Raw genomic sequence first — 18,525 nt, forward strand, 5'->3', positions numbered from 1 at the left:
ATCATCTACCTCCATGGTATGCTGGGTTATGGGATAATATACTTAATATACCTTAAAAAAAAAAAAAGGCAAGATTCTCTTTGGCATGCATGTAGAATGGGGGAGACTATAAATTAGTTTGGGCCCAGCAACCTGAACCTTCTTCCTCTAGTGTAACTCTGGGATCTAAGAAAAACTTTGCACATACCTTTCCATAGAAAAATGTACACAACTCAAATCCAAGGCTGCAATACTATTGGCCATGACTAATCTGAGGTATGCCTTGGAGAACTCAGTCTCCACAGTTCAGGCCTTTCTAGAACAGTCCTAAAAAATCTCAAGCACACAAAGTATATTCTTAAATATGGTTTAATACTCTTCTCCATTTCTGTACATCACAACACCAAGATTTTGCTGCTTAGGATCTCTCTGCAGAGGCTATAGAGAATGCAAAGGCTACGGTTTTCACCCCCTCTTATTTGTGTTTGTATGTGTAATACATATCAATATATATTGATACACACATCAATATATAATGCAATATATATCACCGAAGAGAACACATTGATTAAAGAAATACAAAAATTTGGCATCATTTCCAAACTTAAATAGTAAAAATAAAAACTACAAAAGGAGCTGCATACCCTAAATGTATCATGTGAAACAACAAGCATATTCAAAAATGTAAATTTACATCCAATTTTTCTGGTCTTGTCATATCACATCAGACCCATTTACAATGGCAAAACCCTAAGGTACTGCTGTGAAGAGAGCATGTTTGCTCGCTCTTGGGTGTTCTGCAAACAAATAGCAGAGCCCAAAGCAAAAAAGCCTGTTCCGGTGAAGTCTCCCACGTTGGTGAACACCAAAGAATCGACTCTTCTCACTGGGGGTTGAAACATCAGGTTACACATCGACAGACATTATTTGGACCTCAGAGTACAGTGTGAGAACCAGAAACTTTACATTTAAGACATACTCCCTTCATTCAAGTGAAACAGGATTATTGGAACGATAGGCAGGTCTGTAACCTGGGAACAAGGAGCTGGTTCAGACCAATAAAGCTACGAGTGACTGAATCAAGTCAGTAAAGAACAGCAGTCAGGCACTAAAGTGTTAAAAGTACCCAATTTGAAAACCAAATGTACCCCACTACCCTAGTCAGTGTGGAGGTGATACCAATTGACTTTTAAAACCTTTGGTCCTTCAAAGTCCATTTGGTATACTTTTTTCCATTGCTACCACTGGGCACATACTATACACTTTGTTCACCGTCACCACCTCGGGCACGCCATGACCTTGCGTATCAGCTGGGTTCAAGTCTGACTTACAGGCCAGCTGTGAAGCATAAGCTTCAGGGTTTCAGGCCAACTTTTGGATCCAACATGGTCTTAAAGTCCATGGTGCCAGAAGCTGTGTCCCATCCCTTCCCACCCGCCCCTAATTTCTCGTGTGAGAGGTGCTTGTAAGTCCCACATTTGAAACAGATGCTCCAACCCCACCAGGAGGTCAGGAGTTTATAATTACATGCAGTCATACATGTCTGTCGTTCCTGTGAAAAACCTTGCAGTTCATTTTAATAAATCAAAACATTCACATAATCTCATGCCATCCAACACAAGGAAAACAAGTCCACCTCCCTTTTAACAAGGATTGACCCAAGCAAAAGAAAATCCTCTTTAAATTTCTTCGCTTCCACTTAAATTGCATGTTTTATTTCTCCCAATCCCAGCAAGAGCACAGAAGCCCCATCATATCCATCCCAAACTGGTTTTGAGTAGGTTAAGGTTATAGGGACCCTTGTCAGAACATCGATACAAAGGGCTCCCAAACGCTGGGCACAAATGTGTCTGCAAACAGATGGAAGTAAACAGTGCACTGGCCCAAATGCTTCATGAGTCAGTTTGATTTTGCAATGGAATTTGCATCCTTGAAACTGCCAGTCTGCAGGGGGACGGGGTAGCGTGAGGGAGTGAAGTTGAAATTGCCTCCTATTAGCTCACCCTTTCAACATTAAACAGAGACCAAGAGAGAAATGGTTCCAACATTTCACCACATGTATTTCTTCTTATGCAGTCTAAGCTGAGAATGCCATGTAAATGGGTCACTGCGAAATGCAGCAATTTAATTTTTTCTCCAATCAAAATAAGAAACAAACCAGTATGATCTCACTTCTATTAACTTTTGAAGGTTTACAGCAGTTAAAGTATTTTTGCTTCTATGTATGAAGGTTAAAAAAATCATTTTTTTTTCATAAAATACAAGAGCAACCAATTTCACCATTGAGTAAAAGTAAAAACTGGGATTCTTTTTTAAATTAGTCCAAAGTGGCATTTAGGAACTTAGTCGTAGGCTGCTGTGCTGACATCATGACAAACCAAAGTGTAGGGTTGGGTCTGGTTTTGTTTCGGTTTCTTTTCAATATCCAATGCTCATGGATTAAGTTCTGGAAATGTTCCAATTGTAAGGCAGGGATCTGTTTGGATTCCACCATGGGTATGCTCCTTGGGTTGGATGCTGGAGGGTGAGGCACGTTTTGCCGGACCCATGTCGACTACCTAGTAGTCATCAAGGTCAAAAAATTCATCGTCTCCTCCTTGGTATTCCATTCCCTGGAAATCTACTCGGTACCGCAAGATACCTGGGGAAACAAACCAAAAGGTAAATAACCGTGTTCATGGAATGGGCATGTGTGTAGGGAGGCTGGTCACTCTACTAAGGGAAGCTCTAGTCTCTTGCAGAATTATAGGAAGTAAAGAGGTAATAATAAACATTGGTCCAAATCAGGAACCTGCACCTGCTGCCTCAATTACCTATATCAGTAGATAATGAGCACCTCACCTGAAGCAGGGCTAGCCAGGAGGGGCCTTGGCCTGAGACCCTAGTTTTAAGTTTGGTTTGCTGATTTTCTACTCACCTCCAATTCCACCAAAGCCTTTCACAAACTGAGACCCTTCTTGTGATTTATCTGTGACAATTTCCAACGTAGCTCCAAATTTTTTATAGTTGTTGGCAAACCATTCCAATAGGGGCATGCTCTCAATAAGCTCATGTTCCTGTCCGGTCTATAGGGGTGACCATGAGATACAAAAATGGGGGATTAGGATATATCAAGGCTTATTAGCCCTTCTCACAGCCCCTTGCCCAACCATCACTCTCATCCTCCCATTTACATGTGTCTGTGTGTAAAGTCTGTAAGTAATTTCTGGTTTTGATAACATAATGGACATAAGCAGATAAATTCAGATTATTTCAAACAACACTTCTCTCCTCAGGCTCTATCCTCAGCAATGAAATGTCAACACAAACAATCAGTGGGTTTTCAGCTTATGATTCCCACTGTTGACTCTAGAAGTCAGGCTGTTGTAGTATCTCTAAGCAGCACTCATTGAATGGCCCAGAAGAGATATGCCAGGACTGCTTTTGGGAGTGGCCTCATAAAGAACAAAGCTCTCCAAATCAGAATTTGAGGAAGGTACGATTTAAACCTATCTCATAAGGGAGTGTGATACTTTAAACTGTGGTGATGCATTTAGAGCAAACCAGAGAAGCCACTACAGTTAAAGAGCTGATAAAGTGAAGAAAGTAGCACAGGTTTCACAGTGCAGGAGAGGCATTATGCAAAGTAAATTTTCCTCTCTATTAATGATTTCAAGGATAAGGAAATGTTTTCCTGATTGCTTAACTAGTTAAAAACACAAAAACAAAAACAGGCCAGGCATGGTAGGTCACGTGTGTAATCTCACCACTTTGGAAGACCAAGGCAGGAAGATCGCTTGAGCCCAGGAATTCAATACCAGCCTGATGAATACAGCAAGACCCAGGTTTTATAAAAAAAAATTAGTCAAGTGGTGGGTGTGGTGGATCACCTGAGGTCAGGAGTTCGAGACCAGGCTGGCCAACATGGTGAAACCCCATCTCTAGTAATCTATGATTGTGCCACTGCATCCGTTCTGGGTGACAGCCCAGGACCCTACCTCAAAAAGAGGCTGAAGTAGGCCGGCCATGATGGCTCATGCCTGTAATCCCACCACTTGGGAGGCTGCTGAGGTAAGCAGATTGCTTGAGCTCAGGAGTTCAAGACCAGTCCGGGCAACATGGTGAAAACCCATCTCTATAAAAAATTCACAAAATTAGTTGGGCAAGGTAGTGTATAGAGAGGCTGAGGCAACAGGATCACCTGAGCCTAGGAGGCTGAGGCTGCAGTGAGCCAAGATCGTGCCATTGTACTCCAGCTTGGGTGACAGAGTGAGCCTGTCTCCAAAAAACGCAACAACAAAAAAAGGCTCCAATAACTATGATTTGGTCTCCTTCCCTGAAATCAGAGATGATCACCTCCTACAGCCCCCCAACAACCCCAATTAATATGAGGTTTGGTTTCCCAAGGCTGACCCTCTACACTCCCAGTATACTCTAACACATGGATTTATGCTTGCATATATCATCAAACCAAGAAAATAATCACATACCTCTTTGTCTGTGAAATGAGACTTATCCTTTTCTTGCTCTGGAGTTAGATAGAGAATTTTCTCCTCTGTAGTATTAGGAGGAAAAAATATGTTAACTTGGCTCTCATATACTAATCTGTATAAACTCCGTAAGTTGAGGTTAGATGAGAAAAGGGCTCAGGGACTCAAATCTCTCAACCTTTTTTCCATAAGCATGTTAGCTTACATTGAGTGTCTATTAGGTACAATGCTTTAACCATAAGAAACATCAGAGACGTTCAAGATACAGTCCTGGTCCTCAGCAGATTTAACAATCTTAAGCAGACATTAAACAGTTCAAGCAGAAAAATCTATGCAGGAATGTGCTACAGACTGAAGGAGCGGGGAACAAGGGGTAGATCTACTTTCTGATTGCTCCTGAAATCAGCCACCTCCCCCCAAATCTCCACCCCAGGCTTCCTGGGTCAGTAACAAATACCAACTTTATATTCTAATTCTCCTACCTTCTGTGCCTTGGCAATGAAGAACATATCTCATTATATCCAGATTTTCATAGACTATTAGAATTTCTACAGCTCCCATTTCCAAAGCCTTTAGTGTATCTTCAACGCCGAAACAGTACTTGCCCGTGTCCTGGCTGATTTCATCAAAGTATCGTCCTGTGATTAGGGACAAGTCAATAGAACATATATTAAAATTTTCTTAGTAGATACAACACACCTACTTGACCTAATGACTAAAGAAGATAAAAAATAATGCTTTCACTGAGGCAAAAGAGTTAATAAAAATGCTAAATATTCCTTTTTACCTTTTTGATTCCTTGTCTCATACAGTCATGTACATACATACATATGTATACACCACCCCCCGCAAAAAAAAAAATTTCACAGAATATGTAGTTGCATTTCACTGATACCTATTAATTTCTTCTCTTGAATGAATTTCACGTTGGAGAGGACTTCAGTAGATAACTCAATAGCTTGGTTGAATCCATTTTCACCACCATAGGATATATCAACTAATTTTAAAACTTTCGATTGTAACCTCTGACATACAAAAAAAAATATCATTAGTACTTCAAAACACCTTTACCCAAACCCACTACGTCTTAAAGGTAAGCAAAGCTCAGCATTATGGTCGCTGAAGTCTGTATGGGGAAGGAGCCCAATTTAATCAAAAGCTGCTCTTACAGTGAACAGCACTGCCAGGGTAAACTTTCCCAGCTAATTACATCACACATTTTATTAGACCTACTACAGGATAATTCTTTAAGCGCAAACAAAAATAAGTTCTTGTGAAGGAAAAGGGGAATCACTGGCCCCTGGCAAATAAGGTAGCAGAGGTTAAGATGGGCTGGGTACAGTGGTTCACACCTCTAATCCCAGCACTTTGGGAGGCTGGGACAGGCAGACAGCTTGAGTCCAGGAATTCTGAGACCAGCCTAGGCAACATGGTGAAACCCCATGTCTACCAAAAAGTACAAAAATTAGCTGGGCACGGTGACACATGACTATAGTCCCAGCTAGTTGGGAGGCTTAGCTGGGAGGATCACTTGAACCCGGGAGATCGAGGCTGCAGTGAGCTATAATTGCACCACTGCACTCTAGCCTAGGCAAGAGAGCAAGACCTGGTCTCCAAAAAACAAAAACAAAAACCAAAAACAAAACAAACAAACAAACAAAAACCAAAAACCAAAAAAGTTTAAGGCAATTTCTACCATAAGGCAACTTCCTCCAGAAGAATACCTTGGAAATGTATTATGGCTGAGCCCATGTATTATAAACCAACAGATCCTCCTAGATTAAATGCTTTAGGCTGAATCAGCTGTCATATTGCTGAGAGCTTTGCTGCTATATATCTCCAAGAATAAATCAGAAAAAGAAAGAACAGGTTCTAGTTTCTCTGAAATCAAACTCCATTCTACAGCCGATTCTGACAACCCAACTAAACTAAACCAGGGACCTCTCCACAGGATCCATAAGGAGCCCACCTAAAAATGGCTGATTTCAGAAGAGAAGGGGCCCAGAAAAGCACAGGGAAATGTTTCCTATAAACATCTGTAAATCTGCCACCATTTAACTCAGAGGTAGGTTTTTAACCCAGGGAATTTTAAAAAGATGTGTGTGTTCTAGTGCTCACACAGGGACTTGCCTGCTCCCACCTAGGGACTTACATAACAGAGCATCTACTTCTTACTTACCTGATCAAACATATCAGATTGACTTAGTTCAGTTTTAAAGTCAGCAGATCCAGCTAAAACTAGACCAGCCACATTCACTTTGTCCCCAGAAATAAACAGCTGCACAGCAGTTTCTGCTACTTTCCGAACATAGTTATGTCGCTTTTCCATTCTTAAACGGGCAAAACGCAAGGCTGACTGACCTCCTCTACCTTTGACACAAAAGTAGCAAGAGAAAAAGGCAATTATTAAGAACTACAAGATGTCTTCAAATTAAAACTAAAATAATCAATCATGTCATCATCCAAGAAAAAAAGAAAAAAAAAATCACCATTCCCTTAACTAAACATTTAGCATAAACTACTACTTGTTTTCAGAGAGCGACCACTGATTCTATGTCAACAGAAGAGCCGTAAGCACCAATGAGTCATCTATCAGTCATTCCAGGAGGCTTCTCTCCCCATCACTTGGATTCACTCCCCTCACATCATACTGTTTTCTTTTGAGACGGAGTCTTACTCTGCTGCCCAGGCTAGAGTGCAGTGGAGCGATCTTGACTCACTGCAACCTCTGCCTCCTGGGTTCAAGTGATTCTCCTGCCTCAGCCTCCCAACTAGCTGGGATTACAGGCACCTGCCACTGTGCCCGGCTACTTTTTCTATTTTTAGTAGAGACAAGGTTTCACCATCTTGGCGAGGCTAATCTCGAACTCCTGACCTTGTGATCCACCCGCCTGGCCCATCATACTGTTTTCTCATTGCTAGACATAAAGTAAGTGGGTTCATGTTTTCCTCCTCTATTACCGTGTTTCTTTGGGAGATCCACAGTGAATTTGTGCAGGACTTCTCTTGTGTTTCCTTGGAGTGTGCCAAAAAGTGCACCACTACCATCTATTACAATGAATCCAAACTTGCTATCATCTGAAAGTAGTGCTGTAAGAGCCTGAAAAGCAAACACAAGTACCACATGGTGAATCCCAAAGCTTTGCTAAGGTCAGAACAACTCTGAAAGGACATATATAAGACCTTTCACTCCACTGTTATTTGCACTGTGGAAAAACCATACTATGGAATAATTTATAGACTTCAGTTATAAACATGTAACTCTTATGGACAAATTTGAACCCAACAAGGAAATAAGGAATGATATCTATGTAAAAAGCTTTTCAACATATCTGACATGGGGATGTAAATATAATACCACAAAGCTATCTGCATGCTCATGTTTATAGCCGTATTACACACGGCAGTTAAAATGTGGTATTATCAATATAATGGAATACAACTCAGCCTCAAAAAGGAAGAAAATTTTGAAACATGCTATAAAAGGAATGAAACTTGAATACATGCTAAGTGAAATAAGCCTGTCAAAAAAGGACAAATACTGTATGGTTCCACTTATATGAGGTACCTGGAGTAATCAAAATCAAAGACAAAAAGTAGAATGGTGGTTGCCAGGGGCTAAAAAAAAAAAGGGGGACCAAGGAATTATTGCTCAATGGGTATAGAGTTTCAGTTTTTATAATATAGAGTTCTGGGCTGGGTGTGGTGGCTCACACATGTAATCCTAGCACTTTGGGAGGCTACAGCGGGCAGATCACTTGAGCTCAGGAGTTCAAGACTGGCCTGGGCAACATAGTGAAACATAAAAAACACCACAAAAATTAGGTGGCCATGGTGGCGAGTGCCTGTAGCCCCAGCTACTTGGAACGGCTTCAGCCTGGGGGGTGTAGGTTGCAGTGAGCCAAGATTGTGCCACTGTACTCCAGCCTGGGTGACAGATCCAGAGACCCTATCTCAAAAAACATTTAACTCATTTTTTTTTTTTTTTTTTGAGATAGGGTCTCACTTTGCTGGCCAGGCTGGAGTGCAGTGGCCATCATACCTCACTGTAGCCTCGAAGTCTTGGACTCAAATGATCCTCCTGTCTTAGCCTCCCAAAGTGCTGGGGTTACAGGCATGAGCCATCCTGACTTTAAAGGTGTTACAGTTAGTGATTCTGAGTTTTATGAGGAAAACCTTCCTTCTATGTTAACTTTATATCCCCATTATTTATGCCTTCCCAAAGATAAAATACTGAACAGTCCTGGGACATAGATTTCTCATGATGGAATTAGAATACTACATGCTTAGTAGATCTCTAATTGCCAGGGGACAATCTCTTTGGAAGTAAGAAATTGTTACCCATTCTATTTAATTTTTATAAATGATCCTCCTGTCTTGGCCTCCCAAAGTGCTGGGATTATATAGTTGTGAGCCACCAAACCTGGCCTTATTCATTCCATTTTAACTAAGAAAACAGCCCCTTCAATAACTGATTAGAAAACAGATGGATCAACTAAGAATCCATCTTTAACGAAATGATGCTAGATAGTTAGCATTAAGACATAAATATTGTGGCTGGGCGTGGTGGCTCATGCCTGCAATGGCACTTTGGGAGGCCAAGGTGGGTGAATGACTTGAGGTCAGAAGTTTGAGACCCCAGCCTAGCCAACACGGTGAAATCTTGTCTACTAAAAATACAAAAATTAGCTGGGCGTGGTGGTGCACACTTGTAATTCCAGCTACTCAGGAGGCTGAGGCAGGAGAATCACTTGAATTCAGGAGGTGGAGGTTGCAAGGAGCTGAGATCATGCCACTGCACTCTAGCCTGGGCAACAGAGCAAGACTCAGTCTTGTGGGGTGGGGGAGAAAGACATAAATAGTGCACGTTAATAATAAAGCCTTATCAAAATGACCTGTTAGGTAGACTGAAGTTTTCAATAAATCTGCTTATCAGGGAATAGACTTATCCCTTATTAGAATGTAGAATTACCCTGATAAACAGGATATAACCCTCTCAGTTAAAGGTAAAATGTACAAAGCTAGCAAGATTAAACAGTATCTTGGAAAAGGAGTTACGGTTTGGAAAAAAGCCAACAAGTCTAACTCAGTAAATGAGCTAAAGCTAGACAACATGGGTAGCTGCCACCGTTTAAATCAACAAGATTCAAAATCTGCTTTTATCCAACCAGATACAGGTAAGTGGTTTCAGTGGCTAAGGGGCTACCTGATGAACCCTCTGTCATAAGCAAGAGTGTGGTAGTGAAGAGAAAAACAGTCTGGATTGTCTATGCAGTCGACTAAGATCTAACTATAAACGGACTTCCCATTAAGTAAGCAAAAATCACCCATTGTAAACTGTCGACAAATGTCAGTTCTAATTTCACTGTAGAGGTTTTTTCCTAGGTTGATGAAAGGCAAGAGACTGAACTAGGAGCCAGCTGTGAATTCTTGACTGTTCTACTGTTGACTGATTTAGGTCACTCTAATGAGGTTTCCTTTCTACCATTACAGTTCATTTTATGGCAGCTTTGTCACTCAAAAGTTTCATGGGGGCAGGGGAGAAAATGAATTCTTACAGTTCTGCTACTAAAAACGTGAAAACTGAGTGCAATAACTAAAAGAATATAACTGAATTCTTTGTAATACAAAGGATACATGCTTGAGGAAATGGGTACCCTATATTCCACAGTGTGGTATCTCACATAGCATGCCTGTATCAAAACATCTCATGTACCCCATAAATATATACATCTTTGTACCCACAAAAATTAAAAAAAAAAAATACAGACAAACACACTTTGGGCTGAGGTGAGCAGATCGCTTGAGGCCAGGAGTTTGGGACAAGCCTGGCCAACATGGCAAAACTCCATCTCTACTAAAAAAATACAAAAAATTAGCTAGGTGTGCTAGTGCACACCTGTTATCTCAGCTATTCAAGAGGCTTGAGGCACAAGAATCGCTGAAACCATGGAGATGGAGGTTGCAGTAAGCTGAGATTGCACCACTGCACTCTAGCCCAGGTGACAGTGTGAGACTCTGTCTCAAAACATGCATAATAAATGTAAACTGCCTTACTTTTTGAAAACAGGCAGCTGTGTAAAATGGTACAACTTTTGGAAAACAGTCTAGCAACTTCTTAAAAAGTCAAACATAATTACCATATAATCTACGAAATTCCACAAATCCAAGAAACATGAAAACGTACAATCACACAAAAACTTGTCCGTGAATGTTCATAGCAGCATTAGTCACAATAGCCAAACAGTGGAAACAACCCAAATGTTCAACTGATGAAAAGATATATAAAACATGGCATATATGTATACAATGGAATATTACTTGGTAATAAAAAGGAATAAAGTATACTGATGAATGCTACCACATGGAACCTTAAAAGTATAAAGTAACAGGCCAGGCATGGTGGCTCACACCTGTAATCCCAGCACTTTGGGAGGCTGAGGTGGGCAGATCACAAGGTTGGGAGTTTGAGACCAGCCTGGCCAACACAGAGAAACCCGGTCTCTACTAAAGAAAATTAAAAAAATTAGCTGGGCGGGGTGGAGGCAGATGCCTGTAATTCCAGCTACTCAGGAGGCTGAGGCAGGAGAATCACTTGAACCTGGGAGGTGGAGGTTGCAATGAGCCGAGATCGTGCCATCGCACTCCAGCCTGGGTGACAAGAGTCAAACTCTGTCTTTAAAAAAAGAGCCACAAACTGTATGATTCTGTTATATAAAATGTCCAGGCCAGGCGCAGTGGCTCACACCAGTAATCCCAACACTTTGGGAGGGCGAGGCAAGTGGATTATCTGAGGTCAGGAGTTCAAGACCAGCCTGACCAATATGGTGAAACCCCGTCTCTACTAAAATACACAAATAAATTAGCCAGGTGTGGTGCTCACACACCTGTAATCCCAGCTACTCAGGAGGCTGAGACAGGAGAATTGCTTGAACCCAGGAGGCGGAGGTTGCAGTAGCCGAGACTGTACCACTGCACTCCAGCCTGGGCAACAGAGTGAGACCCCGTCTTAAAAAAAAAAAAAAAAAAAAGCTCAGCACAAGTATATCTGTGGAAAGAAAATATATTATTTATTGTCTAGAATGAGAGAAGTAAGTGGGAGGGATGGGGGAGTGACTGCTAATGGTTACGGGGAAAGAATTCTAGAGTGATGAAAATGTCCTGGTCTTGAACTTCTTACCTCTGTATGGAATTTGTTGTCACACAAATACAATGATGTATTAATTGGTTTGAAAGGTTCAAAGTCAATGTTGACTTTCTTTTCCTTTCCTTCTTCTGTTACAATTGTTCCACAGTAAACAACCAGACCATTTGGAGGTACTGCAAAAAACACAGTTTACTTTACTTTACTCCACACCCAATTTTCCTCAATTAACAGAAAATGTTCCCATAGCCATTTTTCCTGCCTGACCCTTTAAGTCATAATTTAAATAAAGCAGAAAAAGCCTGAACTCTCTCAGGCAGAACTCTCCCTAATTTTAAAACTTCCTCTGAAATGTTTCAGTAGGATTTATTCTTTGAAGTACAGTAAATAGGCTAGGCACAGTGGCTCATGCCTGTAATCTCAGTATTTTTGGGGGGCCAAGGCAGGTGGATCACCTGAGGTCAGGAGTTAAAGACCAGTCTGGACAACATGGTGAAATCCCATCTCTACTAAAAATACAAAAATTAGTCAGACGTGGTGGCAGGCACCTGTAATCCCCACTATTTGAGAGGCTGAGGTGGAAGAATTGCTTGAACCTGGGAGGCTTGTGGTAAGCTGAGATCACATCATCACACTCCAGCCTGGATGACAGAGCGAGACTCTGTCTCATCCAAAAAAGAAAAATAAATAAATAAAAATTGAGACGACGTCTCACTCTGTTACCCAGGGTAGTGTACAGTGGGGGGAGATCTTGGCTTACTGCAACCCTCACCTCCTGAGTCCAATCAATTCTCCTGCCTCAGTCTCCCGAGTAGATGGGACTACAGGTGTGTGCCACCAGGCCTGGATAACTTTTGTATTTTTTGTAGAGATGGGGTTTCACCATGTTGCCCAGGCTGGTCTCGAACTCTTGACCTTAAGTGATCCACCTGCCTCAGCTTTCCAAAGTACTGGGATTACAGGCTTGAGCCAATGCGCCTGGCCTACTGAACTTTCAATAAACAAAAAAGAAAACAAAGAAGATAACCACCAAGGCCAAAGAGACATTGATGATGGCTGACTGAAGGAAACATTAGTGAACACAAAGCACTACAGCAGGATCACAGTATAAAAGATAACCAAGACATGGAGAGAAGGAAAAGGAGCAAACTCCAGATTACCTTTGTTATAAAGTTTGAGTCTTTGTTGTACAGATGTAATGGCTCCCAGGACTGAAAGGCGGTTTACTCGTGACTTAATGTTAGATGCAGTTCCAAACTCATCTGCTAACATTTTTGCCACTCGTGAAATCTGGTCTTTGGGAGGAATGATCAAGGATATCATGCTGGTGCCATTGCTGTGGAAGAAAGAATAACTCATTAGGGGTTCAAATATCACATAAGTAAACTCACGTTTCTCTCTGGTAAAAGCAAGCTAGAGGGAGATGCCCCCAAAGTATGGAAACAGGTCAATCTCAAAGGAGTAATGCAGGAATTATACTAGTCTTGTTTATGAAAGTATACCCAGAGTTAGAAACAGCGTTCAGAATCTAGTGCTCAATTTGACTGAATAGAGATTAGTTATGTAAAGAATGCAGCTGGAGAGATACTTGAGAAACATCTCATTTCCCAGGATAAAGAAAGAAGCTATCTATGATAAGGAATGTCAACAGGCTGGAATTTGGTAGTGAATCTGTCCATGGGAGAGCCTTCAAATGTGGTGGTTCTTGAGGGACAGATGCCATGATGGGATGATGCAATGAGTCTTTCCAAAGTCTAGACATATTTGTAATCATGAATTTAGCACCCTATACACCCTAACAATGGGAAAGGATAACGCTGGAAGTCACAGCAATGTCCCAGTTATGAAATCTCTCTCTCTCACACACAAACTCATTCTCTTTAAATGGCAACATATTAATTGCATTTGAGTTTGATTAAGAGGAGGAATGACTGATAGCCTAATAAATTCTGAGTGCCCAAATTCACATTTTTAGAACTACAACAGAGGACCAAAATCTGACCTATGGAAGATACCATCAAGGCCCTGACACATGGGAAGTCCCTTCTGACCAGTTACCAACCCTTTTTTTTTTTTTTTTTTTTGAGACGGAATTTCGTTCTTGTTACCCAGGCTGGAGTGCAATGGTGCGATCTCGGCTCACTGCAACCTCTGCCTCCTGGGTTCAAGCAATTCTCCAGCCTCAGCTTCCCAAGTAGTTGGGATTACAGGCGTGCACCACCATGCCCAGCTAATTTTTGTATTTTTAGTAGAGACGGGGTTTCACCATGTTGACCAGGATGGCCTCCATCTCTTGACCTCGTGATCCACCCACCTCGGCCTCCCAAAGTACTGGGATTATAGGCGTGAGCCACTGCGCCCGGCCCACCAACCCATTTTTAAGCCCCTTTTAAATTTCGACACCAATGCTAGCAACGTATTTTTTTATCTACAACTTCCAAAGACACTCATAATCACTACCAGTCAAGAAATACTTCATTAGAAAATTCCTAGTTGTGCCGGGCGCGGTGGCTCAAGCCTGTAATCCCAGCACTTTGGGAGGCCGAGGCGGGTGGATCACGAGGTCAAGAGATCGAGACCATCCTGGTCAACATGGTGAAACCCCGTCTCTACTAATACAAAAAATTAGCTGGGCATGGTGGCACGTGCCTGTAATCCCAGCTACTCAGGAGGCTGAGGCAGGAGAATTGCCTGAACCCAGGAGGCGGAGGTTGCGGTGAGCCGAGATCGCGCCATTGCACTCCAGCCTGAGTATCAAGAGCGAAACTCCGTCTCAAAAAAAAAAAAAGAAAATTCCTAGTTGTATGTAAAGCAAACACAGTGGCTCACGCCTGTAATCCTAGCACTTTGGGAGGCTGAGGTAGGAGGATTATTTGAGTCCAGGAGTTCGAGAACAGCCTGGGCAACATAGTGAGACCCCCATGTGTACAAAAAAATAAAAGATTAGCTGGGCGTGATGCAGGCCTGTATCCTCTAGCTATTCGGGAGGCTAAGGCAGGAGGATCACTCAAGCCCAGAAGTTAAAAACTGCAATGATCTATGATTAGCCACTGGACTCCAGCCAGGTCAACAGTATAAGACTGTTTCAAGAATATAAAATGGTACAGCCACGTGGGATAAGTGGTAGCTCCTCAAAATAAATAAATAAATAAAATTTAAACATTTAATTACCATATGATCTAGCCATTCCACTTCCAATTATATACCCAAGAGTCTGAGAGTACACTGGTGTACTTGCACACCAATGTTCGCAGCAGCATTAGTCACAATAGCCAAGAGGCGGAAATAACCCAAATATCCACTGGTAGATTAACAAAAAAATGCGCTGTGTGTGTGTATGCACAATGAAATACTATTCAGTTTTGAAGGAAGGAAATTCTGACATACAACATGGATGAACCTTGAACACATTATGCTAAGAAAAATAAGCCATACAGAAAAGGACAAATACTGTATGATTCCACTTACATGAGGTAACCTAGAGTAGTTAAAGTTCGTAGAGACAGAGAGTAGAACTGTACTTGCCAGCAACTGGAGTAAGGTGAAAACACGAAGTTGTTTAATGGGTACACTTTTAGTTTTACAAGATGAAAAGTCCTAGAGATTGGTTGTACAACGGTGTGAATGTACTTAATACTACTGAACTATATACTTGTAAATGGTTAAGATGATAAGCTTCATGTTATGTATTTTTTACAATAAAAAATTAAAAAAAAAATAAACGACTTAGTCCATTTGTAAGTTATAAATTTTTTTGTTTTTTGAGATAGAGTCTCACTCTTGTCACCCAGGCTGGAGTGCAGTGGCACCATATCGGTTCACTGAAATCTCCGTCTCCCAGGTTCAAGTGATTCTCCTGCCTCAGCCTCCTGAGTAGCTGGGATTACAGAACTGTGCCACCATGCCTAGTTAATTTATTTGTATCTTTAGTAGAGATGGAGTTTCACCATGTTGGCCAGGCTGGTCTCGAACTCCTGGCCTCAGGTGATCCGCCTGCCTCAGCCTCCCAAAGCATTAGGATTACAGGTGTGAGCCACTGCACCTGGCCTATAAGTTAACATTTTTCAGAACATGCACTTCCCCAAAACAGTAGTTCTCAATTTGCTGCACATGAAAATCATCTGGAGAGTTCATTCTAGGTGATTCCTTTCCAAAAAGGATTCCTGTTTCATTTCTTTTCTCATCCTGATTTTTCTTAAACACAACATGGTAAAATGACTATTTGAAATAGTAGATGATCTACCTTAAGTGGATTTCAAAATTAAAAACTTTTAGGCTGCTCTATAGAGTAGCCACTCTTTTTTTTTTTTTTTTAACTTCTCTAATAAGTTTGATTTCATTCTCAAAAAACAAAGACCAACCTGTGGACTTCAAAGAATAGCATCAGAAAAGTAAAAAGACTCACAGAATGGGAAAAATATGTGCAAATCACATTATCTATTAAGATTTATGTAGGCTGGGCACAGTGGCTCAAGCCTGTAATCCTAGTACTTTGGGAGGCCGAGGTGGGTGGATCACCTGAGGTCAGAAGTTCAAGACCAGCCTGGCCATGATGGTGAAACTCCATCTTTAAAAAAAAAAAAAGATTTATGTAAAGAATGTAAAGAATATGTAAAGAACTCATAATTCTTTTTTGTGTTTCTTTTCTTTTCTTTTTTTTTTAATAGAGACAGGGTTTCACCATATTGGCCAGGTTGGTCTCGAACTCCTGACCTCGTGATCCACCCACCTCAGCCTCCCAAAGTGCTGGGATTACAGGCGTGAGCCACTACGCCCGGCTAAGAACTCATAATTCAACAACAAAAAACCCAAATAAAAGATAGGCAAAGGGTGTGAGGAGACATTTCTACAAAGATGCAGCACGTGAAGAAATCACAATCGTTATTCAATTCTGTTGGGAATGTTAAGTGGTAAAATACTTTCAAAAAACAGTCTGGCAGTCCTTAGCAGTTTAAACACAGAGTTACCATATGACCCAACCACTCTACTTGTAACAACCGACAAATTATGTAACACACAAAAACTTGTGCTTGAAAGTTCACAGAGGCATTATTCATTAAAAAAAAACCAAAAACAAAAAAACCCCCCAAAAAACCAGAAACAACCCATATATCCACCAACTGAAAAATGAATAATCAAAATGTGGTACATTCATATGATGAAAAACTATTCAGCAATAAAATAAAAGACATATGTATTAACTTACACTACATCAAGTAAAAACTGTCACAAAAGACCACATTTTGTAGGCCAGGCGCGGTGGCTAATGCCTATAAATCTCAGCACTTTGGGAGGCCGAGGTGGGTGGATCATGAGGTCAAGAGATGGAGACCATCCTGGCCAACATGGTGAGACCCGGTCTCTACTAAAAATACACAAATTAGCCAGGTGTGGTGGTGTGTGTCTGTAATCCCAACTACTCGGGAGGCTGAGGAAGGAGAATCGCTTGAACCTGGGAGGCAGAGGTTGCAATAAGCCAAGATCACGCCATTGCATTCCAGCATGGCAACAGAGCAAGACTTCATATCAAAAAACAAAAACAAAACAAAACCCCTACATATTGTATAGTTCCATTTATACAAAATGTTCACAATAGGCATTCTAAAGAGATAGAAGCAGATTAGTGGTTGCCAGAGGCTGAAAAGAGGGAGGAATACAGATTGTTAAACGGTAGAGAGATTTTTAGGTTGATGGAAATATTGTTACTCTTTTTTTAAGGGAAATATTTTAAAATTAGTGGTTGCACAACTCTGCGAAACAGTGAAATCATGCACTTTAAAGAGGGTAGGCTGGGTGAGGTGGCTCATACCTGTAATCCCAGCACTTTGTGAGGCTTGAGGTAGAAGAACTGCTTGTGCCTAGGAGTTTTGAGACCAGACTGTGCAATGTAGTGAGACCCCGGCTGGGTGTGGTGGCTCACACCTGCAATCCCAGCATTCTGGGAGGCTGAGGCAGGCAGATCCCTGGAAGCCAGGAGTTCAAGACCATCCTGGCCAATATGGCAAAACCTCATCTCTACTAAAAATACAAAAACAAGCTGGGTGTGTCAGATGTGGTGCCTCACACCTGTAATCCCAGCTACTCTAGAGGCTGAGGCACGAGAATTGCTTGAACCTGGGAGGTAGAGGTTGCAGTGTAGTGAGCCGAGATCATGCCACTGCACTCCAGTTTGGGCAACAGAGTGAGACTCTGTCTCAAAAAAAAAGAAAAAATAATTAGCTAGGCGTGGTGGCACACGCATGTTATTCCAGCTACCTGGGAGTCTGAGGCACAAGAATCCCTTGAACCTGGGAGGTGGATTGCCGTGAGCCCAGACTGTACCATTGCACTCCAGCCTGGGCAACAGAGCGAGACTGTCACAAAACAGCAACAAACCAAAAACCAAAAAAATACGTAGTGAGACCCGTCTCTACAAAAATTAGCCAAGTATGGTGGTATATGCCATCTATAATCTCAGCTACTTGGGAGACTGAGGTGGGAGAATCACCTAAGCCCCAGAGGTTGAGGCTGCAGTGAGCCATGATCATACCACTGCATTTCAGCCTGGAAACCAGAGTGAAACTGTGTCTCTAAATATATATATATGTATGTATATGAAAATGATACAGATAGTACATAATAGGATATTTTTTTCTTTTCTTTTCTTTTTTTTGGAGAAGGAGCCTTGGTCTGTTGCCAGATGGGAGTGCAGTAGCACGATCTCAGCTCACTGTAACTTCCGCTTCTCGGGTTCAAGCAATTTTCCTGCCTCAGCCTCCTGAGTAACTGGGACTACAGGTGAGCGCCACCACACCTGGCTAATTTTTGTATTTCTAGTAGAGATGGGATTTCACCATATTGGCCAGGATGGTCTCGATCTCCTGACCTGGTGATCTGCCCACCTTGCCTCCCAAAGTGCTGAAATTGCCTCCCTTCCTTTTCTCTCTTTCTTTT

At 41.6% G+C, this 18,525-nt stretch overlaps 1 protein-coding gene across 1 annotated transcript in view; it reads right to left on the bottom strand.

Annotated features, from left to right (window-relative positions):
• Nucleotides 1-332: 332 nt before the first annotated feature.
• The window catches only part of ETF1 (eukaryotic translation termination factor 1), a 35,479-nt gene continuing 17,286 nt past the window's right edge, over nt 333-18,525 (bottom strand). The window contains exons 3-11 of the mRNA XM_012476186.3: nt 12,753-12,928; nt 11,629-11,768; nt 7,410-7,548; nt 6,628-6,818; nt 5,344-5,473; nt 4,931-5,086; nt 4,449-4,513; nt 2,897-3,044; nt 333-2,620 (exon numbers count right to left, since the gene is read on the bottom strand). Coding sequence (XP_012331609.1) covers nt 2,538-2,620; nt 2,897-3,044; nt 4,449-4,513; nt 4,931-5,086; nt 5,344-5,473; nt 6,628-6,818; nt 7,410-7,548; nt 11,629-11,768; nt 12,753-12,928 — 1,228 coding nt within the window. The 3' untranslated portion in view covers nt 333-2,537. The remainder of the gene's footprint in view (nt 2,621-2,896; nt 3,045-4,448; nt 4,514-4,930; nt 5,087-5,343; nt 5,474-6,627; nt 6,819-7,409; nt 7,549-11,628; nt 11,769-12,752; nt 12,929-18,525) is intronic.

The sequence above is a fragment of the Aotus nancymaae genome, unplaced genomic scaffold, assembly GCF_030222135.1.
Source record: "Aotus nancymaae isolate 86718 unplaced genomic scaffold, 86718_ANA_hifiasm-v0.15.2.pri h1tg000064l_1, whole genome shotgun sequence".
NCBI lineage: Eukaryota > Metazoa > Chordata > Mammalia > Primates > Aotidae > Aotus > Aotus nancymaae.